The 25,780-nt window shown below is 48.9% G+C and overlaps 1 protein-coding gene and 1 long non-coding RNA gene across 2 annotated transcripts; one reads left to right on the top strand and one right to left on the bottom strand.

Moving 5' to 3' along the window:
- Positions 1–1,242: 1,242 nt before the first annotated feature.
- Positions 1,243–10,054, bottom strand: LOC137217943 (uncharacterized). The gene is made up of 2 exons (XR_010940345.1): positions 9,916–10,054; positions 1,243–1,618 (listed from the first exon to the last, which is right to left on the bottom strand). It is a non-coding gene; the product is annotated as an uncharacterized lncRNA (long non-coding RNA).
- TRIM63 (tripartite motif containing 63) lies at positions 8,732–21,033 on the top strand. The gene is made up of 9 exons (XM_067724910.1): positions 8,732–9,028; positions 9,937–10,109; positions 12,927–13,095; positions 13,887–13,982; positions 15,400–15,633; positions 16,397–16,419; positions 16,760–16,884; positions 19,301–19,372; positions 20,442–21,033. The coding sequence occupies exons 1-9, from the start codon at positions 8,870–8,872 to the stop codon at positions 20,450–20,452; spliced, it is 1,062 nt and encodes a 353-aa protein (XP_067581011.1). The 5' UTR covers positions 8,732–8,869; the 3' UTR covers positions 20,453–21,033.
- Positions 21,034–25,780: the final 4,747 nt, after the last annotated feature.

Here is a 25,780-nt window from a genome sequence, read left to right as displayed (position 1 = left end):
GTGCAGTGTCAGCGGGGCTCCTCGGGGGTCAATTGGAACGCCAGCTTAGGAGCCCCCTGGCCTGTCTTTCTTCATCTATTTGGACCATCTGCCTTTGAGGGTAGTGGCCAGAATCTGCCATTTCTGCCCCCTATCAGGGGTGGCAAGGACATTCTCTCTTCCAGGGTCCCTCTTTTTTACATATGGCGCGCTGATTGGGTCCTAGTTTCCTTGGCTTGAGATAGCCCCCTTGGTAGGGGCCAGGGGTCACTTACTGGAGTTGAGAGTCTCTGTGGGCAGTTAGTCCAGATTCCTGTACTGACCAGTTGACATTGGAGGGTAATAACCAGTAGGTGGGCTTGACTCTGGGCCTTTTTATCCTCTGACTTGTCTTCCTCTATAGCTCTGCTATCTTTGGCGAGTGGTTCATAGGGCTCCCCAGCCCACTTCAGAGAAAATAGCACTGACCATAAGAGGCCAAGTTACCGCTCACGTACCTACTTTGGGATCCTTTTGCACTCAGGTGTCCCTGGAGCCTCTTCCTGAACTTGGATTGAGTGTCCTTGTTCCATTTTGTCAGGCATCCTCATTACCTGGGCCTTTTCCCAGTCTCACCTCTTGGCTCACAGGGCTGGCCACTTTCCTTTACCAAACTGAAATGACTATGGAGAATGCTACTGTTGACCCCTGGAGGCCGACGAGGAGAACAAAAAGCCCTGGTGTGGCCACACTGCCTTGTACAGGGGCCAAGAGGAGCACTACTGGCGAGACAGTGGGAAGACTGCTGTAGCTCCCCCTGGTCCACAGGTCCCCAACATTCCCCGGGTGTCTGGTACGGAGAAAAAACCAGTCAGAGGCAGTGGGCAGACATACACGAGTTTCAGTCTCCAATCCCCAGTGATGCCACAGTGTGATCCCCTCAAGGGGGCGCAGTCCAGATGACTCAGTGCTGTGCTGTGTGTGCACCACACCCGGTATCAGTGTGCTGGGCAGAGTTACACCGAATTTGACTGAAGCCTGCTGCAGTTCTACCCTGTCAGAGTGAACTCAAAGATCAGAGTCAATCATTCTCAGGTGAACCTCCCAAAGCCTCCGCCATCCTCTTGCTGGAGCCAGGGCAAATTCAGAGCCTTGTGGATAGGTGCAGGTTAAAAGGGCACGGAGTGCCCCATCCTGGATGCCAAAATTTTGTTACTGACCATCCCAAGTTGGTCCCTAACAAGGTTCGTTCAGCCCCAATGTAGTTCAAGCCAATAGAACGAGTTTGGTTCAGAAGCAAATGAAAGCTTTATTCTTTAATTGAGGAATAGAGAGGTGTGAGCTCATGTTCTAGAGCACACGCTCTCCTCAAAAGGCCATTAGCAGGGCTGCTTTACAGGGTTCTTGTCCGCAGGGAGTAGGGGCAGAGCTCTTGTGGAAGAGGCGCAGCTGTGCTGCTCACAGGTCCAGATCACAGTGCTGGGCGCAGCACCCCTGCACATGGCCCACCACTACCATCTTGAATTGCAGTGTCGTGTGCAGCGCTTCGAGCCCATCGAGCTGAAGTGTTGAGCGCAGCCATTTTGCACTAGGAGCTTTGGTCTGAAGTGCCAGGTGCAAGGCGTCTGCGTGCGGTACCGTATGAGCAAGTGAAACTAGACTAAACACAAAGGGGGAAGAAAAAGGTTAGACACTATTTTATTACCCAGATTCAATTTGTATTTCCTGGGAATTGTTAACGGGCTTTGCTGGGGGAAACTTCTGTCTTGCTCTTTTAGGTCAATCTCTCTGCGGGGGAAGCCAGACACCATGGTACGAGGATGCTCAAGCAGCCCTGGGGAGAGATACAATTGCTGGGGAACTGACACCTCCCACAAACTTGCCAACCATGTGAATAAGCCATCTTGGAAGTGGATCCTCCAGCTCCAGTCAAGCCTTAAGATAAACTGAACTGTACCCCCAGCCAACATCTTCACTACAACCTCATTAGAAACAACGAGCTGGAACCACATGACGATAGTACTGACCTCAGAAGTTAATAAAGAGCTGCTCTGGAATTCCTGACCCACAGAAACTGTGTGAGATAATAAATGTTTATTATTGTTTTAAGTTGCTAAGTTTTGTGAAAATAAGTTGTGCAGCAACAGGTAACACACAGACCATGCATGGGGTCATCTGTAGTAACTGTTCAGTGAGTGCCAACCAGTATCAGTTTCCTGACAGAAAACATTGGCAACAACGTTTGCTGAGTGTCTGTCACTTGCCAGATATGTGCCATGTGCCTGGGCAAATTGAGTCCCTCCTCTGCACCATGAATTTTCAGCAAGGGGTAGAGTGTTGGCAGCAGTCACCCAGAACCCTAGACTTTCCAGGCTGGAAAGACCCAGAGATATCTTTACTCTACCTAGCTCTCATTTTACAGATGAGAAAACTGAGGCACAGAGTTAAATAATCCGCTCAAAGTAACAGAACTGAAACGTAGAGGAGCCTAAACTTGAACCCAGATCCATTAGTGCCTGGCAGCCTCTTCCTTGTTGCTCTGCACTCTCGGGGCCTTATAGTAAGGGTTTATTGCATCTCATTGTTTATAAAGCACTTTTGATACTTTAGTTCAGGATCATTTATGTAGCGCCCCCTCCAGACCTTATTCGCAACTCATGTTCCCTGTCGCTGGGGCAGTCCCTTTCTCTAAACGCCATCCACTCCCCAGAGCCCTTGTAGCTGCCCCCAGTGGTCATCTGGATCTGGGCATAGGGGGAAGAGGCCTATAGGGCTTCCAGCCCTGAGTGGTGAGATCCTGAGATGCTCTGCTGCCCTTCCAGGCCCAGTGGGCTTTGCCCTGGCACCCGGGGCACTGCATCATGACCTAGACCCCATGGACCTGCCTCTGGCAACTGCTCTGGCTTTAGTCTTTGTATCCAGTGACCTATCTGTTTGATCCTGTGATTTGGGATGATTCTTCAATGAGGATGACATCAAAGCATGTGACAGGGATCTCAAACCATAAGAAAAACAGTGCCCATCCCACACCCTTTCTGAGGGTACTCCAGGAACGAAGGAGGCTCAAGGGGAAATCCAGAGGAACAGGGGGGGCAGGCCCAGCCCTCCAGGGAAGGTCATGGGGGCTGCAGGGAGAACAACACACACCACACCCGTGGAAAGGATCTGCTCTATGACGCACCAAGAAAACATCTAAGCAAGCTGGAGCTATGTGGACATGAAAGGGGAGGTGGAGGGTGGTTCCTTCCCAGCATCACTGCCCCCGGGCCTTCCATCCTGGGAAGAGTTCCTCTGAGAACCCTGCCACTGGGGAGGGGCAAAGACCTTCAGGGATCATCTCTTATGCTCGCTCCACTTGGCAGATGAAGACACTGGAGGTGGGTGTGGCTTACTGGGCATCACATTGCTTGTCTCTGACAAAGCTGGACATGGAGCCCAGGTGTCTGGGCCCCAGGCCAGGGTTCTCTGCCCCAACCAAGAGGCCTCAAAATCTCAGGTTTCTGAAAAGTCCCCTCTCCAGTGACAATCAAAAAGAGCACAGACTTTGGGGTTAAATTGGCCTATTCCAGATCTGCCAACACTAGCTGTGGGACTTGGGGCAACTCCATATGCCAAGCTGTGCCTCAGTTTCCTCATCTGTAAAATGGCGATAAGTATGACCTACTCGTGGTTGTGACTAGGACTGAATGAAATAGTGCCATGGAGCTCTGAGTAGATGCCCAGCCCCTTGGGAGAACTGAATCAGTCAAAAATAGTGTTAGAATTGCTATCACCTTCCATCTTTACCTTCTCCTTGTCAGGCCCAAACCATTCTCCCTGCTGCTTTGCCTGATGGCTACTCAGCTGGGACCCCCCTCTGGCACTAAATCTCCTCCTACTAGTAACAGACTTTGGGGGCAGTCCCAAATGAGAAGTCTGTCTCTTAGCTGGGTGACTTTCCATAAATCACTTAACCTCTCTGAACTTCAGTTCCTGATATGTCAAAAAGAGAATCATAATAGCCATGATCATTCTCGGACAAATCAGTGGCATAAAGAATGGTAGGGAAGGGGATTGTTATAGATTAAAAGAGATTAATGAGAAAAAAACCCAGCAAAATGCTACGTGTAAGACCTTATTTGGATCTGATTTGACAAATTAACTAAAAAGACACTTGAGGGCTTCCCTTGTGGCGCAGTGGTTAAGAATCTGCCTGCCAGTGCAGGGGACACAGGTTTGAGGGAAGATCCCAAATGCCGCGTCCGGGAAGATCCCAAATGCCGCGGAGCAATTAAGCCCGTGCGCCACAACTATTGGGCCTGCTCTCTAGAGACTGTGAGCCACAACTACTGAGCCCGCGTACTACAACTGCTGAAGCCTGTGAGCCTAGAGCCCGTGCTCCGCAACAAGACACTGCCATGAGAAGCCCACACACTGCAACGAAGAGTAGCCTCCGCTCGCTGCAACTAGAGAAAGCCCGCGTGCAGCAGCGAAGACCCAATGCAGCCAAAAATAAATAAAATTTATTTAAAAAAAAGACATTCGAGACAATCAGCAGCCTCTGAGAGTGGTCTGGGATTTAGATAATATTAAGACAGTTTTGTTATTTTTGCTATGATAATGGCATGTGATTATGTAAAAAAAATCCTTATCAGTTAGAAATGCTTACCAAAGTACTTATGGATGACATGACTCGATGACTAAGATTGGCTTTAAAATATTCTAGAAAATAGAAGTTTGTTGGGGTATAGATGAAGTAAGACTGGGGACATGTTGAAAAGAATTGAATCTGGGTTTGGTCCCATGAGTTCATGATAGCATTCTCTCTACTTTTCTATGTTTGGGATTCTCATTAATAAACAGTAAAAATGAAGATGCGTGGGGACTTGCAAAGAGCGAAGCAGTAAAATGTGGTAGTTAAGCGCTCTGGGCTCAGATGCGCCACTGATAGTCCACGTTTGTCTTCGTCTGTCAGTCCATAGCTTCACAGCATGTTCTAAGAACCGGTAAGGATACCGTTTTATAACTTCCTGCTTCTGATGCTGGCTCTGCCACTCACTGGCTGGGGGACTTTGGCCAAGTGACTTAACTGCCCTGAGCCTCTATAACTCAGCTGCAAAACAGGGAAAATCATGATCCCTGCCTCACTGAGTTATTTTGAAGACTGAACAAGAGGGAAGGATGGAAGGACTTCCCTGGCAGTCCAGCAGTTAAGACTGGACACTTTCACTGCAGGGGGCACGGGTTCGATCCCTGGTCGGGGAACTAAGATCCCTGCATGCCGAACGGCCTGGCCAAAAAGTAAAAAAAAAAAAAAAAAAAAAAAGAGAGCGGGATGGATGGAAAGGGCTTAGTACAGTGCCTGGCGTGCAATAAGCACTAAATAAATGTTTCAGTGTGAGGAGCACAGGTTTAGGAGTCAGGCTACCTTGGATGTGAACCCCAGCTCAGCTCTCCTACTTGCGGCTGTGTGACTCTGGCCAAGCCAATTAACTCTCTGAATCTCATTTCTTCCTGGGAAAAACAAAGATCAAAATATCTCTCTTGCAGGGCTGTTGTGAAGATTAAATGACAAGACATGTTTTGCTGCCCAGCATGGCCTATGTGAGAATTTCCTTTTCTCACCCCTTGACTTTCAACAGTGCTGGCCTTGCCAGCTCCCAGGCTGGAGTCGATCCCACTGTCTATTTGCGTGGCTTTTGCACCTGAACTGCCAAGTGTGGCTAGAGAAAGTCAACAGAGCCACGTGAATGGCTCCTCTGAAATGGCAAATCCGTGTTGACAGACATCAGTGAGGCTCTTCTGCCCACAGACAGTTCTTCCACCCCTCTCTAGGGCACTTCCTCTTATGCTTCACACACTCAGGCTCCTCTTCTCCCAGCCTCAGCCTCAGAAGGTGACCTCAACTCTCTCTTGACTGACGGAGGTTATCAACATGAGCACATTTCTCTCCATCTCCCAACACCGCTAATTCTAACCTCCATCCTTTCCTCTCTCTCATCCTCCCAACTCAAAGGTAGGAGTGTCCCTCTCCTTCCCAAGGCTTTAGGATTTATGCCATCAACCCCAACACCCAGCTGCACTGTCTGTACCATCTCAGCTAAGAAAAAAACTCGCTCAACTACCTCAATCTCCCCCAAGTCTGACAGTAACCCTGCTGCTTCTATGTTTAATTTGCTCATTCACTCATCCACCCATTTAAGAAACATTTCTTTGTGCCTACTACGTGCCAGGTGCTGGAGGTACAGAGACAAATAGAGATGGTCTTTGCCCTCAGTCTTCTAAGCCCAGAGGGAGAGCCAGACTCACAGCTGGCAAGATGACAAGTGAGATGTAAAGGTGGACCCAAGTTTCATGCAGAGATTGACTGGATGTGCAGGAAGGAGGAACGAGGAGCCCCAGGATGGCTCTCAGCTTTCTGGTCTGTGCAAATGGCTGGATGGGAGTGCTGTCCACCGAGACATGAGACAAGGAAAACGGAAGCAGGAGCTTGGTTGGGGGGGAGGCGGGGAGGAGATGGTGTGTTCTGTTTGGGGTATGATGAGTTTGAGGTGCTATGGGGACATCCCAGTGGAGATCTCCAACACGTCTTCAGCTTAAGGAAGAGAGGGGTCTGAACTGGAATTAGAGATTTGAGAATCATTGGCATAGAAGAGTTGGAATCATGAATGGATATAGAGTGCTCTCTGCTGCAAGTAACAGGTTTAATTACACTGTCCTGACATTTGTTCTCTCACATTTTAGAGGGCACTTCTGGGGGTGGGTAGACTGGCAGCACAATGACGGCATCAATGACCCCAGTGCTTTCTGTAGTTCGTCTTTGCCATTCTAGGGAGTTGATTTCCTTTTCAGACTTGCCCCTTCTTGATTGCAAGATCGCTGCCTCACCCTCTCATAACCTCATTCAAAGGCAAGAACGAAGCTTTCTTCTTGCACTTTACTTTTTATCAGGGAGGAAATCCTTTATCTTTAGCCCACCTACACTAGCCCTTGGATCTCCTTGACCATAACTATGCCACTTAGGCAAAAGAGAATGGGATTCCACGATAGGCTGAAGCCTTCGTCTCCTGTGGCAGTGAAAAGGTCCTCCTTCCTGGAGAACGGTGCTACCTTACGCCTGAACAAAACTGAGCAAGGAGGAAAAGATGGCCTCTTTTCAACTCTCATCCTCCTCCAGCCCCTGGCTGGCCTGGCAGTGTTGACCTACAGTTCAGTAGAGACTTGAAGAGCTTGGACTCCTGAGTCAAGCATATCTGGGTTTTGTCCTAGGGCCCCTTCTTACAACCTGCGTGACTTCATACAAGTTATTTTACTTACGTTGCTGGCTATTGAGATGATGAAATGAAATAATGTGTATGAATTGCTTAGCCCAGTGCCCAGCATATAGTAGGTGCTCAGCTAAGACCAGCCATTGACATTTTGGGAGGACTACCCTCTCCTTGAAATTGCCCACTCCTTGTCCTCTAGGCCCCCTCCTCTTTCTGTGACTGATTGCCCTTCTTCTTCTCCTCCCCGTTCCCCTTCCTAAGTTTGGCTCTTACGCCTTCACTACTCACTAGCTCTCGTCTCAGGGCTCCAACCATCAACTCCTCTCCAGGCTGAGGCCATCAAACCCACTCTCCTGCTGCCCCTCTTTCGTGAGATCATGGACACTCCTCCTGTAGGTTCTACAGCCTGTTAGGCTCATCCTGAGGCCTGATGTTACTGCTCCCACTCTTGCCCCAGCACCTTATACCAATGTCCCTTTGCATGACATTCTACCTTAAAGACAGCCGTTGGAACTGCTCTAATGACTTCTACCTGCTGACATGGACGACGGTCAAGAAGGACGTGGAGAAAAATTTAAATTTGTGCAGAGAGCAGACAGGAACATCTGGATAATGTCTAAGTGGTTAGGTAGGGCTTCGTGGCACTACGGGATATTTATTTCTGTCTGTCTCCCTCCCTAGGCTGTGAGTATCTCAGGGCAGGGAAAAGGATTACTCATTTATCTATCACCTTGGTACCTGATGTATAGTTAGTACTCAGAAAATGTCTGATGAATGAATAAGATTCCTGGCTTTGCCACTTACTTTCCAAATGACTTTGAATAAGGTCCTTTCTTTCTTAGACCTCAGTGTCAAAATCTATAAAATGAGGGAACTAGGCTCTGTCTCAAGGGAGCCCTTTCAGTATTAAAGTGGAATTAGGGACTTCCCTGGCGGTCCAGTGGTTAAGACTCCACGCTTCCACTGCAGGGGGTACGGGTTCAATCCCTGGCTGGGGAACTAAGATCTCGCACGCGGTGCGCTGCAGCCAGAAAGAAAAAAGTGGAATTAGTGGTGGAAGGATGGAGGGATGGGCTAGCCTGAGTGTGTGGGGTTGGGGGTGGGGGTGGGGGGCGGGGATGGGGCGGGACCGAGGCCTTTAGCAACATGCTGTGCTGGGGATGGGCCTCATCTGGGGACAGACCTGATTTAGGTCAGTGAGAGGGCACCGGCTATTAACCCCACAAATCCCAGTGGCCCACTCCCTCCTTACCAGCCTACCGTGGGAGGAGACTAATTTTTGGAGGAAACTCTGGGTACCCAGTCCTGCCCCAAGCCTGTCCACGAACAAGCTGTTCTTGTTTACGACCCCCGTCCCAAGGGAACAGCGATTGCTCATCCTTACATGTGATTTGAGAGGCTGGTCTTTCGGGCCTGGAGGAAACTCAAGCCTCGCCAGCCGCTTGGCGTTGGAATTCTCAGCTGGTCCTTTCCTGGGGCTCATGTGACCAGGGTCCAGCTATAAATATCAGAGGGGCCACAGACCAAGGCAGATTTTGGGCTCCAGGAGAAGAAGGCAAAGAGGCTCCAGGCGGGTATTCTGTGACAAAGGCAAGACCCCAGATCTGCTTAGAGCGAGGCAGGTGAAGGAGACAGCCAGGTGGGTCCCCACGTCTCCTGACAGTATGGATTATAAGTCAAGCCTGATCCAGGATGGGAACCCCATGGAGAACCTGGAGAAGCAGCTGATCTGCCCCATCTGCCTGGAGGTGTTTACCAAGCCAGTGGTCATCTTGCCATGTCAACACAACCTCTGCCGGAAGTGTGCCTGTGACATCTTCCAGGTCAGTGCTGGGCATGGCCTAGAACTGGGGCCTCAGGCAGCTACTCAGTTTTCCTGCAGTGAAAACTAAAAGAAAACTTCTCTCTTAGCCCAGGACCCTTCCAAACTGGGGCTGTTTTACCCCCCTCTGAAGTGAACCCCTGCAGAGGCCTCTGGAAGGGGCCGAGGCGGGTAGGGAAGCAGCTCTGGCTGCCCCATTCCTTCTCCATGACGTACATTTCCCCTCCCCACCCTGCCTGTAGCTACTCCACCCCTGTCCTGAGCACCGCAGTTGACTCTCCAATCAGGATTCCAAAAGCCTCAAGTGATAAGTGGGAGAGACAGGCGGAGAGGGGAGAGAAACCAGACCCTGGGGGCTGGAGCCAGCTCCAAAGTGGCAGGGTGCCCAGAGTTTTAGGAGGAGGGTGGCCGAGAGGCACTGAGCCATAGAGGCATCTTCCCCTTTGACGCTGTTCCCTCTATAACGTGGTACAGGAGGGACTTCATCTCTCTAAGAAAAGAATGGGAGCGATGTGCATCCTGGTTGGGAGGCAGGCCTCAAAGTTCCCCAGAAGCACTTTACAGAATGATCTCTCACTGTTTTTTCTTTAAAGTAGCAGCCCTAGGAGCTGGCTCTAATTATATGCCCACTTCATAAATAGGCAAACTGAGGCTTGGAGAGAAAATGTTGCTCGCCTGAAGTCATTCAGAGAATTACTGTGACTTGAGCCTAGGTCTGCTGACCTCCAAACCTGTTGATTGCTTGGTTACTTCTCAGGTGCTCCCTGTGTAAGGAGGCTGGTTCTCTCATTTCAGGATAGGGGGCTTTAAGTCATCTTGGGGTGAGCAGGGGGAAGGATAGTCGGAGGTCAGAAAGGGAAGGAGTTGAGGAGGGAGCCCAGGCCTCACCTCTGCCCTTGTCACCAGCAGGCTGCAAATCCCTACTGGGCCAACCGGGGTGGCTCAGTGTCCATGTCTGGAAGCCGTTTCCGATGCCCCTCCTGCCGCCATGAAGTGATCATGGACCGTCATGGAGTGTACGGCCTGCAGAGGAATCTGCTGGTGGAGAACATCATTGATATCTACAAGCAGGAGTGCTGCAGGTCAGTTCACCCTGCAGCTGGGAGGCCATCCCCTCTCCCCAGCTCATCCTCTGAGCCCAGCTCTCCAAGGCCCCATCCTCCTTCATCTGCTCAGGATCCAGTCCCCTAGCTGGAAGAGCTATGCTAGCCAATCCAGAGAGCCAGCTCCCTCTTCCCCAGGCAGGAACGGAGGCTCACCTTATCCCGCAGCCCTGGCTTTTGGTGTCACCCAGTGAATGGGAGGGGATCCAGACGTTAGGCTGTCCTCCTGGAAGATACTGAGACAGAAACCAGGGGAAAGATGAGATGTAAGAGGGAGAGAGAGGCACTGGAGCCAGCTAAGTGGCCCTGATAAGCAGAGAAGTCACCCAGTGAGAACATAGCCAGTTTCTCTATAGTGATAACACCAGCGCGAGACACTGGGAATGCTTCCTGCTGCTGCTTCATGACAATCCCATGGATCAGCACGGCTTTCATCATCCCTGTTTCATGGATGAGGAAGTTTAGGCTCAAAGAGGTGAAGTCAATTACCCAAGGTTTCCCAGCTGACAAGTAGAATTGCTGGGACTGGGCCCAGTCCATCTAGCTCCAAGTCTCCCTATTTGTGAAATAGCCACTCATTCTCAGGCAGAATTTGTGCGTGGTCGAAGTTGTACAGTGTTGGGCCTCAAACTGGGGACAGACACAGCTACCAGGGAGATCTCTACAAATCAGGACATCCTGACAAGACTTCCAGGCTGCTGACCTCATGGCCCTTGTGGTCCCAAACCTTCACCAAGTGCCTGCCTACAGGCAGTATCTGGCCCCCCAAAAAGGTGACAGACCAGTCCTCGCCTGAGAAAGCTCTGACCTGAGAACTGTGTTTGCTACTCTCTGTTACTCATGCAGTGTAGAATACTGGGTAAGTCTTTGGGCCTCCGTTTCCCCTGTGTCCAGAAAGGGACAGTAAGATTTGTTATTGTGACTGTCATGTAGGATTTTGATGGGAAATGTTAAAGATATCAAATATTTATTGAGCAGCTACTGTGTGCAGGCACTGCACTAAGTATTTTCCGTGCATTATCCCTGTTTAATTCTCACAGTAATCCTGTAAACCATTCTTACCCTCATTTTCTGATGAGGAAATGGAGGCTCTGAAAGGATCAGAGGTTTGTCCTAGGCCACTCAGCTAGCAAGTGGTGAAGCTGAGAGGGAGCCTGTCTGACTGACTGCCCAGTGAACATTCTTAACCGCTACTGCCTCTTATGTAGCTAGAGTTCAACACTACAAAAATGCAAGGATATCGTTGATCATGACAATAACAATAATAAAATCAATATTGCACCAGAATAGTAGCCCACCCAGTGTCGACCTAGGAAGAGCATGTTGTCAAGGCCTTTCCACAGAGTTGAATGATGATGATAGTTATTGAGGGTCTGCTCTGTGCCAGGCACTGCACATTCAGCACAGACAATTCCTGCCATGATCCCAGTAGCTCTGGGATGAAACCAAGGCTCAGAGAGGTGAAATCATTTGTCCAAGGTCACAATGAGTAAGTGGCAGAACAATCTGGATTTGAACCCCGATGTTGGCGCCTGGGGCTGGGAGGATAGGCAACTGGGATGACAGAGGACACAAGTACCAGACCCTCAGGATCTTGCCTCACCTCTGCACCTACTGCCACCCCAGAGCTCCCTTCCCAGGGGATAGAGACAGGTGGCAAAGGGAGAGCCCTGCCAGCATGGGGGGACCCTGGGCTAAAAGATGCAAAAAGGTAAGTCTGGAAAGGGGCCTATTTAAGACCCTGAGGGGACAAAAATGCCCAGGGTGTGATCGGCCATGCAAGGTTCTTTGGAGGGGAGGCACCGACATGATGGGGGACAGTCATTCTGAGCTGCCTGCTGTGTTAGGGGCTGGGAAAGCAGAGGTGTGTAGATGTGCTCTTGGCTCTAAATGAGTGTATAGTTAGCTGGGGCAGTAAGACCTAGACCCAAAAAATGGAATCTCGGGGAGGAAGTGACCCTGAGAGAAACACAGAAAACATGCCAGAGGCCCTAAAAGGAGAGAGAGACAAAGGGAGAAAGTCATCCTAAGAGTGTGTGTTTGGGGGGGAAACAGAAAGAAGCGATTCTGGATCCTGGAAAGAATCTCGGACTGGAAATCAAGGCTTGTGCTGGGCCATTGGATGGCCCTGCGTTGCCCATGTTCTAGTTGTGTGACTTGGGGCACACATAGTGCCTCTGTCTCAGAGCCTCGGGGCGCCTTCCTGGCATGCTTACTGATTTATTCTTTCTACCTGTATTTAATTACCACCTTCTCCATTCCAGGCACTGTACACTGCAGATTCAGGGGGTGAAGGGACTAGGCAAGTTTCCCGGCTTTGATGGAGACTACAGTCTGGTGGATTAAATATAGAATTCAATGAGGCCATGAATATAAATTGCTTTGCTCAGAGCCCAGCCTGCTGTACCCAAGAGCATGGGGACTATAATTAGAGCAAATGAACTCTAGCCTCCCATGCCCTGACTTGCTGGGTGACCTTGGGCAAGTCAATTCACCTTTCTGGGGCCCAGTTTCCTCTTCTTGAAAATGTCTCAAAATGACTCTGGGATTCTGCAATCCTTCCCATGTCCTGTACTGGCAAGGCCTAGGGCCAACTCCATCACTGGACTTTGAATCCTAGTCTTGGTGTCATTGGCTTCCCTGGTCCTGGGTCCTCAGAGGATGGAAAGAAAAGGGTTTGGGACAGCCCACCACTGAGAGCTTGGGTCATGGATCTGGGGTGGCCTCCTGGGGCTGGGGGAGGAGACAGGGACTCGAGACTCCCACCTCGTGACTTATGACTCTTCTCCACTTCAGTCGGCCCCTGCAGAAAGGCAACCACCCCATGTGCAAGGAGCACGAAGATGAGAAAATCAACATCTACTGCCTCACGTGTGAGGTGCCCACGTGCTCCATGTGCAAGGTGTTTGGGGTCCACAAGGCCTGCGAGGTGGCCCCACTGCAGAGTGTCTTCCAGGGACAAAAGGTGCTGACCTGAGCTACTTCCACCCCCAGCCCGAGCCTGCTGGACATATGATTCAGGATGTGGATTTGATCCCTATAGATCTGCTGAGCTGGCCTTTCGGGAATAGTCACCCTGGAGGGACTTCCTGCCCGCAGGGCCAGCAGCCCTTGCCTTCCCTGGGGAGGTGGCTGAACTCATGAGTTATACTTAGAGTCACTTGAGAGCATCTGGGTGTGGCCCCAAGAGAGAGGGCAGGTCCCAGGGCCAGGCCACCAGGGCCCTCTCTGGCCACGACTTCTACCACCCAGTGTGGTTTGGGTCCCAGATACCCCTTCCTGTGCTGGTCACCTCTCCCTGGATCCCTCTGCAGCAGGAGGCAGCTGAGAGTCCTCTCCCCGGGCCTCTGGGCCTGTGGGAGCCCCGCCATGCTGTACATGCAGTAAGCAATGGCTGCCCTTTCTATACTCTTTCCTCCCCGCCTCCTACTCTTCTCTTGATCTCTCTCTTCTAGAACTCTCCAACCTCTTTCTTTTATGGATCCCTCCATTCCTAGAAACAAGCCCCTCCTCTGCCAGCACATTGCTGTGTATTTTGGGCAGCTCATTTCCCCTCTCTGGGCCTCATCTGTAAAATGAGGGATGCAGTATCTCTCTGATATTTTCTGCTCTGGAGCTGAGCTGTACCTCAGAAAGAGGCTCTTTCTAGCAGAGAGGGGAGTGAGGGTGCCGTTTTGCTGCCACGCCCCAGAGGGCAGGCCCTGAGAATATTTTTGTCTCTCTTCTCCTGATCCCCCACCCCTTCCTCCCGTCTAGACTGAGCTGAGTAACTGTATCTCCATGCTGGTAGCAGGGAATGACCGTGTTCAGACCATCATCACTCAGCTGGAGGACTCCTGTCGAGTGACCAAGGTGAGGGGAAGACTAGCTCTGCCTGGGGGTTCGAAGCCTCCCAGTGCAGCTTGGTCTCTGGGGTGTTCAAGCAGGGATGGTGGGGGAGGGACTGACTAATCAATTCATCCACCCATTCAACAAACGCTTCCTGAGGACAGCTGTGTGTCAGGCTCAGCCAGAGGTGCTGAGGATGTGGCGGTGAGCAAGACAGACCAGGTCCCTGACTTCAGGCAGTGTCCCACCAATAATTCCCAGCATTTGTTCAGCACTAGTAGCTTTTAGAACATTGTTCTCCAGTGTGCTGTAGACTAAAGCTTCTCAAACTTGAATGTGCACGCAAACCACCCTGGGATCTTGTTCAAATTCAAGTTCTGATTCAGTAGGTCTAGAATGAGGCATGAGATTCTGCTTTTCTAACAAGCTCCCAGGATTTGCCCAAGTTGCTAGTCCATGGACTACACTTTGAGTAGCAAGACTGTAGGGGCAGAAGGCAACTTTTCTATCCCTGCAAAAGCACCCATGATTTTCCATCTCCCCTTGTGGAGACCTGGAAATGAGATGGGGGAAAGGGATCATTACGTTTCTGGTGGACAAAAGAGTTGTGTGAAGGATAGGTTTAAAGGAAGGAAGAGGGATGTTGTTATTACCCATAACAACATAATAACATAACAACGTAATAACTGGGAGGGGCTCCCGGTCTGACAGAGGATAGTAGAGCCCCCAGTCTGATGAGATGCTATTATTATACCTTCTTTATAGGTAAGGAAACGAAGATTAGCATCAGTGTTGGACAGAAGGAAGCCTCAATGTGGAGGCCACTAGGGGAGGAGCAGCTTCTCCACCTCTCAGATGACCAAATGATGCAGAGCTTCCCAAATCTGGTCTTGGTCCTAAAATGGGAGGAAGATTGTGACTTGGGGAGGCCCACATACATCATCCCATCTGACCTTAGAGTCTCTACTTTTTTTTTTTTTTTTTTTTTTTGCGGTACGCGGGCCTCTCACTGTTGTGGCCTCTCCCGTTGTGGAGCACAGGCTCCGGATGCGCAGGCTCAGCGGCCATGGCTCACGGGCCCAGCCGCTCCGCGGCATGTGGGATCTTCCCGGACCGGGGCACGAACTCGCGTCCCCTGCATCAGCAGGCGGACTCTCAACCACTGCGCCACCAGGGAAGCCCAGAGTCTCTACTTTTGACGGAAGGTGTAGCTTTCTCCATGACCCCAGCCTCCAAATGTTACTGGTGTGCTAAGTGGCTGGGGAACCTTAGCAAAAGCTGTCTTCTTGCTAAGGCTTCATTTCGTGTTCTGTGAAATGGGGGTGCAGTCAATCTCCCCCACCTTCAGACTTTTTATTCCCAGCACACCCATCCCAAGAAAGAAGCATTGGGGATAGGATGGAGGGCCCGCAGGATGTGACTCCAAGATTTCTGTCCCCAGGAGAACAGTCACCAGGTGAAGGAAGAGCTGAGCCGGAAGTTCGACGTGCTGTACGCCATCCTGGACGAGAAGAAGAGTGAGCTGCTGCAGCGGGTCACGCGAGAGCAGGAGGAGAAGCTCAGCTTCCACGAGGCCCTCATCCAGCAATACCGGCAGCAACTGGAGAAGTCCAGCAAGCTGGTGGAGACAGCCATCCAGTCCCTGGACGAGCCTGGCGGGGCCATCTTCCTCTCGGTGAGCAGGACCGGGAGGGTGTGGGCACTTCAGCTCCACAGCCCTGTCTGAGGGTCAAGTCGTGCTTCATCCCTGATCACCAAAGAATGTGCCCTTGGGCAAGTCATTTAATGCTCTCCAAGCCTCAGTCTCTCATCTGTAAATGAGCATGTAACAGTTCCTACCTTCTTTCCTCTTAACTGATTTTATGAGGATCATATAAAAGGATGTTTGTGAAATGGCTTTGCAAGCGGCAAAATACAGTGTCCACGTGGAGACGATTAATTGAGCACCTGCCAGAGGCCAGCCACTGAGGTGGAGACACAGATGAACGAGACACAGCCCTACCCTAGAAGAGCTTCTTGGGGGAGACATAAAAAGATCAGCTATAAGATTTTGTGAAGGAAGAGTAAAGTTCAATACAAATTTCCTAAGCACGTACTGTGGGCCAGGCTTCGTGCTATCCATTGGGTATAAAAAGGTGATTAGGTATCATTCTCATCTTGAAGATTTCAGGGTTTAAGAGGGTTTAGACTGATACTCCTAGAATCCAAGCTTCCTGCCAGGACAACGGGAGGGTCCTAGGATGATGAGCAAGATGTGTGCAGACGATGGACAGAGGGAAAATCCAAGTTGTGTTCTGCTGAAACTCAGGAGCGGGTCACAGCTGGGCTAGGGAACGGCACCAAGTGCCCATCTGCAGAGCCCAGTCACTGGTTTTGCTGATTTCCTGGGGCTACCCTTTCTGCAGTCCTAACCCTTTGCTCTTTCTTTTCCCCCACAGAGTGCCAAGCAACTCATCAGAAGGTCAGTGTCTCTCCGGGGCTATGATCCAAGGCCCCAGCTCCCTTCAGGGCCTCTGACTTCTGTCCAGAGGGCCTCCTCCTTTGCATTAGGTCTGCTGGGAGGGTCTCACCCCAGGATAGCTTTCCTGGCCTTTGCACCCCTGCTTTCTTGGACCATCCATTCTGCTTGTGACTGGAGAGGAAATACTCCATCCTCCAGGGGGAGTCACTGGGTGCAAGGCCTGGGTGTGGGCACAAGCAGGCACACTGGTATAAGTTAGGGCTAAAACAACTCCTTCCTTCTCTGAGGCCAGAGATCTCACTGTGCTCCCACCCCACCCCTTTTTCTCTCTCCCCTACAGCATTGTGGAAGCGTCCAAGGGTTGCCAACTGGGGAAGATAGAGCAGGGCTTTGAAAACATGGACTACTTTACTTTGGACTTAGAGCACATAGCAGACACCCTGAGGGCCATCGACTTTGAGACAGGTAAGGGACTATTTTCCCCCAAAATCAGCTTCCCTCCCACTGAGCCCCACATAGAGGCAGATACACTAGCAAAGACGCCCAGATATCAGTTAAATTCATACAGCCAACTTCTGGATGAGCCCAGAGCCCACCACAGTGCCTGGTACATAATAGTTGCTCAATTAATTATGTATGGATCTGCGTTAGGGAGGAACCTGGGGCAATAGAAAGAGCTTGGCAACTGGAGTCGGGCAGACCTAAGGTCAAATCCGATTCTACCACTTCTCATCCGTGTGGCCTTTTGGAGGCTCCCTCCACCTCTGAAGTTAGGAGCTTCATTTCCTAACTTTAAACTTAGGTAACAGGGATAGGGAGGGTGGGAGGGAGGGAGACGCAAGAGGGAAGACATATGGGAACATATGTTTATGTATGACTGATTCACTTTGTTATAAAGCAGAAACTAACACACCATTGTAAAGCAATTATACCCCAATAAAGATGTTAAAAAAAAAAAAACTTAGGTAACAAATGGGCCTCCTGACAATGATCACCGAATGATGCTGTTGCAAGAAATAAGATATTGCTTCAGAAGCCTTTGTAAGATGCTGGACATACACTAGTTATTGCCTAAAGCTAGTCTTGGCTTTAGCTTCTTGCTATAATCGCGGACGCTCAGGTACCTTAATTCATCTATATTCTGTCCTTGCTTCTGTTTGTGATTACTCTTCCATAACATGCATATAATAATTGTAACAATATAACCATAACAATAATAAAGGAAAAATTATAAGAGAAAATGAGGCAACCAGATGGAGAACAAAGATTTTGATAGTTTGCTCAAGGTTACACAGTTGAAAGATAGCTAGTTAGCGATGAAGAAAGGGAGGGCGGATCCAATTCTGCTGAATGTTGCATTTGTCTGAGAGGTGATGCTCCAATGATCTGCTGAGAGAAAGAAAGAGGGGTAGAGGTTGTTCAGGAACAGGGAAGAACTGTGAGTGGGCTGGCAAGAGAAAGAGAAAAGCTTCTTGGCACCTCCTGCATCTGCTCTCCTGCAAGCTTTCAGACTCTGATGTGTTAAATCTGTTCCCAGAAGCCCAAATATACTCTATTCTTGGGGAAGGACAAAATGCATCCCAAAGCTGAGATGTCAACGGACTCGGGTGTATCCACTGCTGTAGAGCATCTGCTCCACCGTCACCCTCCCTAAGCTAAGATATTCAAGAGTGGATCATACTATGTGAACAGTCCGACATTGTGACTATCTGCACTGCCTTCAGTAATCTCCCTGAGCCTCCGCGCCCTCATGGATAAATGGGGAGAGTACCCACAGCTACCATTTATCGAGCACTTTCTATATCTGGGGCACTGAGCCCTGGACGTGAATTTTGTTGTTTAATACAACAACTTTAAGAGGTAGTTCTCTTGTCTTCTCCATTTTGAAACTGAGGCAATAAAACCAAGGAAAGGTGAGAGACTTGCAGAGGCCACATACCAGTAAGTAACCCCGCGCAGATTCCACCGAGGGCCTTCTGGGGATTTTATGAGGCAGTGCGTGTACAGTCCTTAGCACAAGCAAGCACTTGGCACATAGTAAGTTCTCAGCAAATGCTGCTATGAGTAGTTAATTGTGATAATGGTTAAACCACCACAAAACCGTTCCCTGGGTTATGCACAGATCCCAATTGTCAGTTTGGAGGAATTAACTCTTTCAAGCCTCTCCCCAGATACTCTTGACAAATGCTCTGAGTCTGTAGTGACCCCTCAGGGCCCCCAAAGGCTTAAGGAAGTGGCTTGAGAGAGGGGGTGGGGAAGGGACACGTTCCCTGTGAGTAGAGCTTGAAGGCGATACCCCAGGATGGGAGAGTGAGCACAAAGCTTGCGGCACAGTCACTGTCTGAAGCTCAGTTTCAGACACCTAAGGAGCAGATGGCCCCAGAAGGGCTTCACGCCCCACTTCCACGCCTCTGTAGGCTAAGGAATGCGGAAAACTGAAGAAGGAGCGCTAGGCAAGCAGATTTCAAAGGCTGAGCAGATTCCTTCAGAATAAGGATTCTGCTCCCTGAGAATCAAGGCGTTTTTGTCCCATTTTCCCCAGGTAAAGTTGATCTGTCTGAGAAATGTGCAGCGGTACACAGTGTGCTTCCCCGAAGGTCCCTCCAGTCGCAGGCAGATCAAGTGACAGGTGCTGCTGCTGCTGCTGCGACTGGAAAAAGGAGGTCTTGAGCCTCCCTCGCTTGGAAGGGTGTGGGAAGAAAGGAGGAGGTTGGGGAAGGAGGACACAAGCCCATCACCTCCTCAGCCAGTGATGTCACCGCGTGGCCGCTGGACCCCGACTGGTTATGGAACGGCTGCTGTCTCCAGCCTGGATCTCCTTTGAGCCTTTCCTCTGAGACACCAGCCCCAACCTAATGCAATTGTTCTTTGTCACACACAGGTGAGGAAGAGGAGGAGTTTATTGAAGAAGAAAATCAGGAAGAGGAAGAGTCCACAGAGGGGAGGGAAGAAGGTGAGAAATCCGTCTCCCTCCTTTCATTCGTTCGTTCATTCAGTGACAACATGAGATCCCTACTGAGTGCAAAGTGCTGTGCTTGACGGTGGGGTGATGTTTCTTGTTCCCTGTAGGGCTTTTAAACCTGTTAAGGTAAAGTCGTGTTCCCGTTACTCTTAGAGAACTCCCCCAAACTATTCATAATAAAAAGCTCCCATTTTACATCTAAATGACCTTCCTAAACACAAAGTGACACAGCGTAACAGAGGCAAAAGAGAGCACCCACAAGGCAGGCTTGGCCCAATGTTCAAAATTTTAAAAATTAGTTGTCAACATTTTTTAAATTAGTAGATTTTTTTAAAAGGATGTTTTGTTTTTGTTTTCTTTTAAAAGAAGAGTTCAACTAAGACTTTGGATTTTCACCCTGTCAAAATTTGGAAAGAGCTAACAACGCTGGGCTTGCCCTTCTCCCTAGTCTCAGAGAGCTGGCTCTGGGAAGCAGTTGCCTCCTTTGGATGGGACATCCATTTGCTAGTTTGCCCAGCCCCACCACTGTCAGCCTGCCTGCTTGACCCATTCATGTCACCTGGCCCCATAGGTATCTGAGTTTCCCAACCTGACAGAGTACAGTTAAGGGCCTGGGTTCTGAATCACAGCTTTACCATGGACTAGCGGTGTGTTCTTGGGCAGTTCACGACTTTTCTGAATCTTGACGTACTCATCTTTGCAAGGCGGTATACCAGTACTGACCTCAAAAGATTAGACTGTAATCAGGACTAAATTAGGTAATCATTTAACACAGTGTCTGGCACATAGAAACGTCATGTTTGCTAATGTCATTATTTTTCAATTCAAGTTATTATTGGAACTAAATTCCAATCCAGCTAAAAAACACAGAGTAGCCTTCTAGAGTCTTTTGCATTGGATCTGAAATCCATAGCATTTAGGCAGCTAAATTCTATTGCAATTTTAAACGGAAGAGGCTTGGCAGGAATTGGAGTCTGATAATTTTGTCACTGCATCCTGGTAAGCCCTGGATCCTCCTGAGGCCCTATCTCACCTTGTGTTTCTTCGTCTTTTTTTTCAGGACACCAGTAAGGAGACGGATGAGGGAGAGACCGTCTAGATGCAGAGAGACTGGGGAGGGTGGGGATGGGCCCAGCTACCTTGGTGACAGGCCCAGGGTGGGAGGGGTCAGGGCCCCCGGAGGGGCAATGGGGAGGTGTGTCTTCTCTCTGCTCAGAGAGCAGGAACCAGGAGCGGGACCTCACCGCTGTGTCCAGCGTCATGAACCAGAGTTGGAAACGTGCTTGAAACAACCACACTGGATACTTTTCTACGTTGGTGCAAAATGGAATATTTTGTACATTTTTAAAATGTGATTTTTGTATATACTTGTATACGTATGCCAATTTGGTGCTTTTTGTAAAGGAACTTTTGTATGATAACGCCTGGTCATCGTGTGATGGACGATTGTTGTAAAGAAGCGAAAGAAGCCAGGTTGATACAGCCACCCACTTCCTCTCCTTGGTGGGAGGGGCTCCGTAGCACTCACAGACCTAGGAAAGGATAAGGTGCTGTATTTCAGTGTCTATTCCTGACATAAGGGACAGCGACTGAGTTCGTGTTCCATGTTGTTTCAATAAATGCACAACGCTTTCTTCCCTTTATTACCAAAAGAGCTGGGGTTTCATTCAGCCTTTTTTCAGAGGACAGTTCAGGGTAGACGGACAGAAGGCCCGATAGGAAGAGTGCAGCAGGAAGTAGACAGTGACGGCAAGCCAAGGTTTCTATCCCACCGAAGAAGTTGTCCTTTAAACCCTCATGTCCCAGTGAGAACTGTGTGGAAAACTGACCCTGAGAGGACCCTCCAGAAAAGGGTTCAATGCCTTATTTCCTGGCTCTCCAGAAAACAGAGCCTGAGGCAAAGAGTAAACACTTGAGTTCAGCTACGTTCCTAGGGCAGCCAGAGTGAAGGGAAGTGGAAGCAAGTCAGGAAAGGAGGGAAGCAAATACAAAGTATCGCGTTACCCAGCTGGCCACAGCTCCACCAGGAGACCCCTGGCTGCTTGCTCAGCCAAGGGAGATGCTTCTAGCAGGTTACAAAGAACAACCTGCCTCGAACAGTTCATCAGAGGGAAGAAGGGAGAGACCTGTCTGCTGGCTTCTTCCACCTCCCATCTCCCAGGACTGGAGTTTGCCTCCCGGAGAGTTAATGCCCTTGCTCTTCCACTGCATCACTTGGCCCTTTGGGCAGCTGCCGGGGAAGCTAGAAGGCACCTGTCAGCTGACCCTGCAGGTGGTGGGTGGAGCAGAGCCTGGGGGGGGGGCAGTGGGGTTGGGTGTGTGTTTTGTGTCAGTCTCAGCCTATCAGCAACCAATGTCGTGGTTAGACTGGCCCTTGTAGTTCTTATTATGATTTCAAGATGCCCTTAAGTACTAACCATGAGGAAATTCTGAAAAAATAAAGGTTTATTACTTACAAGATCTGCAAATTACATAGCATCCCTGGGGCCACGCAGTGAGTTCACGGGTGGAGAGAGGGAGGGAGAGAGCAAGAGCCTGGGTTCCGCTTTTATTGGGGTCTAGGGTGGGGGCCTAGGGTGTCAAAAGCTCACTCTTTATTGGTGAATTTAGAACATAAGAGAGGGAATTTAAAGCGTGGGAAGTGGAAAAAAAGCGAATGGCTCAAATGGTCAGTTAGCAAAATCAACTAAGATCTCCAAAACAAAGGAGCCTCAGTGGGGAGATACGGCCTGGCTCTCTATCTAGTGCTGTGGCTGGCGAGGTGTTTATTAGAGATAGCCCTGAAGTGGTTGCCTCTTTTGAAATGGATGGCAGTCAAAGCTCAAGTCGGACACTCACATTACAAAAAAGAAAAAAAACCAAAACAAAAACCTGTCAGGGCTAACGGCAGGGGTGCTAGAGCTACTGCTGCCCCCGCCGCAGTGGTCGCCATGGAGGCTCTGCTGGAGCCCAGATTTACTCCAGGGAAGGCCAAGACAGCCACCCGTGCTAGCGGATGAGGCGATGACCGCGGCTGAAGTAGCATCCAGGCTCTCCATGAACAAGGGGCCAAGGGGCTAGGAGAGAGGTGCAGCTGAGCGAACCTGAGGTGGTGCGTTAATTGGGTCTGAGACACCTCGGATTTAGAAATCTGAGGAACACTGCAGAGTCTGTCCCAACTTTTCGACATTCAGAACTCAGTAGCAACTTAAGGGCTCTGAGCAGTCCTGCCATAATGAAAGCTGTTTAACTTTAGCCAAATTACTGGTCCATCGAGTTCACGGTATTTGGAATACCATCTGATCTTCAAAGCTCTTAATATTTCTTGGTGGATTGACTATATAACCCAGCATTTCCCAACTCATTCATTCACATGACATCCTCCAGAACTAGCATTCTATGGAATTCACTTTACAAAAATGTTTTAAACTCTCACACCTCTGTCCATTTTCACTTCTGGGAGTTTTTCCAAGGCTAACTCAGTCCTTAACTTTGAATTTCAGGTAATCAGATTTTGTTTTCATTTCTAGTCCTTAAATTCTGAAGCTTAAATTTTTTTAAAAAAATTGTGTAACATATTACATACACACAAGTGCACAGAACTAATTTTAGAGTTAAATAAACTACTGTATAGTGAAATCCTGTGCTGTTACTTAGCAGGTCAAGAAAAGGAACATTATATGTTTAACTGAATCACTTTGCTGTACATCCTAAACACTGTAAACCAATTATACTTCAACTAAAAAAATAATAATAATAATAGGGACTTCCCTGGCAGTCCAGTGGTTAAGACTCCGCGCTTCCACTGCAGGGGACACGGGTTTGATCCCTGGTTGGGGAACTAATATCCCTCATGCTGCACAGTGCAGCCAAAAAAGAAAAAGGAAAAGGAAAAGAACTTTATCAAACCCAAGAAACGCATCACGTGTCTCCCTCCTCCTGCTTGGAGGTAGCCACTGTCCTTTTTTCTGTTTTTCTACTGGACCACCAGGGAAGTCCCACCACTATCCTTTTTTTAACAATCGCACACTTGCTTTTCTTCATAGTCCTAAATTATCCTCCTATAGAAGACTGAAGGAATTTGAGGCCGGAAAGTTAGAAGCTTTCATCACCTTGAAATCACAAGAATCAGGATTACAACCTGTCCACATTCTGGCTCCAGATTTCTTCTCCGGGTTACTGATCACATGTGAGATAGGCATGTCCATCCACTATCTTGTCACTTATCAGAGGGAGGAGGGAGGGCAGTCAAGGCTCTGTAGTCAGAAATTTGAATTCCAGGGAGATACCCGTTCTTTGCAGATAAGGGAATCTCTACTTTGCCACACAAACCAGAACACTTACGGGTGGTATGAAGGGTTCTTGATCAACAAGTTTCTTTTAAGATCATGCTGTAAGGAAACTGGTTGCAGAGGGTTAGTCCATGAACCTTGAATATGGTTCCATAGGCTGCTGCTTTAGAATCACCAGAGGGTTATTTTCCCTTAAACCTTTAATTCTGGGAAATTTCAAACTTATGGAAAAGTAGAGGGAATATTAGAACATACCCTCCATACTCATCACTCAGTTTCAACAGTTACAGATATTTGTTTCTTCTCCATCATTACTCCCTCCCCACACTGGGATTATTTTAAGGCAAATCCCAGATATCATGCCCTTTTATCCTTCAATACTTTAGATAAAGGTTCTTTTCAAAATCATAAGCATTTATACCATAAAAAATGAACAATAATTTCACAATAGCATTCAACTCAGAAGTTTAAACAATATAGGTTCCCAGACCCCCTCCCCAGACCTACAGAATCAGATTCATTGTGGAATGTAGGTGTTGACCAAGATAAAAATGCACAACACAAAAGTTGTGAGTTATGTTTTATTTGGGGTCCTTACTAAGCAGCTGCTCCGAAGAGGTAAGGGAGGAACCAGGATATATATGAATTTTTTTTTGCTGAGAAAAATATGTAGTCTGCTAATCACAAAAAACAGACATCTCAAGTTAATGATTTTAGTGCTTTCCTATGTAAGGGAAGATGCAAGAATCCGGCATCATTAAAAATTTTCATTACACGTGCACCTTAACTACCTAGGGGCCAGTATATCCAAAGCCCAGAATACTTCTTATTTTTTCTCCATCCTGAATTCTCCTCAGTGGCTGACTGTAGTAGCTAATGGCTTGATCCTTGTAGAACTGGAATGGCAGGAAACATTTTTTTTCTTTATAGGGGAATCTACATCTTTAGAATAAAATTGTTGAGGTCTGCAACTTGCTAGGTCATGAGCAGAGGACCTTCTGGGGATCTGTGAATAGAATACAAGTGGAGCAGTTTTTCAGTATATCAAAGTCTTAACTAATTAGTCAAACTCTTGCAAATCAATTAAAATGCATCCTAGAAAAGTATTAATTTAAGGGAAATTTGGCATAAAATTTTTATAAAATGTATATATGTGTCTGGATCCAATTTGTAAATCGCCACATATTGAGAATTTACAATGTGCTTTGCATTAAAGGGAACGAGAGGGACATAGATGACACACTTTTTTAAAGCATAAATGTTTTGCCTTCAAATAAATTATAAGATTAATCTGAGCACAGGGCAGCTTGAAACTACAACACGACTGAGATGGCCCAGCAAGAAACCCCTGCGAGCTGCACCTGCCTCACTTACTCTCACCTGACTAAGTGACCAGCTCTATATTTATGTACTTCTTTATTTCAATCCAATTCACAGGCTTTTAACTAAGTGCTCAGTAGGTGCTCAGAGCTAAACTAAATTGTAATAGAAGTATAAAATACATCCCGGCTCTCAAGGAGCTTAAAATCTAGTGGGGAGATCAGGTGAGTATATGTCTGAGATGATAAAAGCTTATGTAGAGGTCCTCAGACTTTACTGTGCAGAAAATCCCCTGAGAATTTGTAACTATGTCGATTCCTAGGGTCTACATCCAGAGATTCTGATTCAGTTGGTCTGATGCGGGGACCTGGAGCCTGCACTCTAACACCTTCTCCAGGTAGCGCTGAGCTTGCTGGTTCTAAGAGTATACAGGAAAACCAGGAAGCCTGCGGTAAAAGTTGTCCACACTCAGTCCAGAGCAGGTGGAAAGGTACTCAGTGGGGACCCAATCTAGGCAGGCATGCCGCTGCCATCCTCGCTCCTTGCACTTAGTTTCCTAACAAGATGACTCCTGTCGGGGAGACACTGAAGGAGCCCCTCCTTGTCCCCAGGGGTGTGGGATAGGGGCTCACATCCTAGTCTCTTGTCTCTGTGAAGGGCCATAGCCAAGCTAAGGTCCCCAGGGCCCTTGATGATGGGGTGACTGGCCAGGGAGGTCCCCAGCCCAAAGCTCTTTTTAGGTAGAGGGCCTATCAGAGGCCCCTGCCCCTCCTCCCACCCAACCGCCGGGGGACGGCGAAGCTTCAAC

This window comes from Pseudorca crassidens, chromosome 2, assembly GCF_039906515.1.
Source record: "Pseudorca crassidens isolate mPseCra1 chromosome 2, mPseCra1.hap1, whole genome shotgun sequence".
NCBI classification, from domain to species: Eukaryota; Metazoa; Chordata; class Mammalia; order Artiodactyla; family Delphinidae; genus Pseudorca; species Pseudorca crassidens.
Note: the sequence above shows the minus strand (reverse complement) of the source record. Positions and strands in the feature narration are given on the sequence as shown.

Coding starts and splice junctions, on each gene's coding strand:
- TRIM63 (XM_067724910.1), top strand. CDS start 8,870: ATGGATTATAAGTCAAGCCTGATCCAGGATGGGAACCCCATGGAGAAC. Junction 13,983..15,399: donor ACTCCTGTCGAGTGACCAAG/GTGAGGGGAAGA, acceptor TTCTGTCCCCAG/GAGAACAGTCACCAGGTGAA. Junction 16,420..16,759: donor GCCAAGCAACTCATCAGAAG/GTCAGTGTCTCT, acceptor TCTCCCCTACAG/CATTGTGGAAGCGTCCAAGG.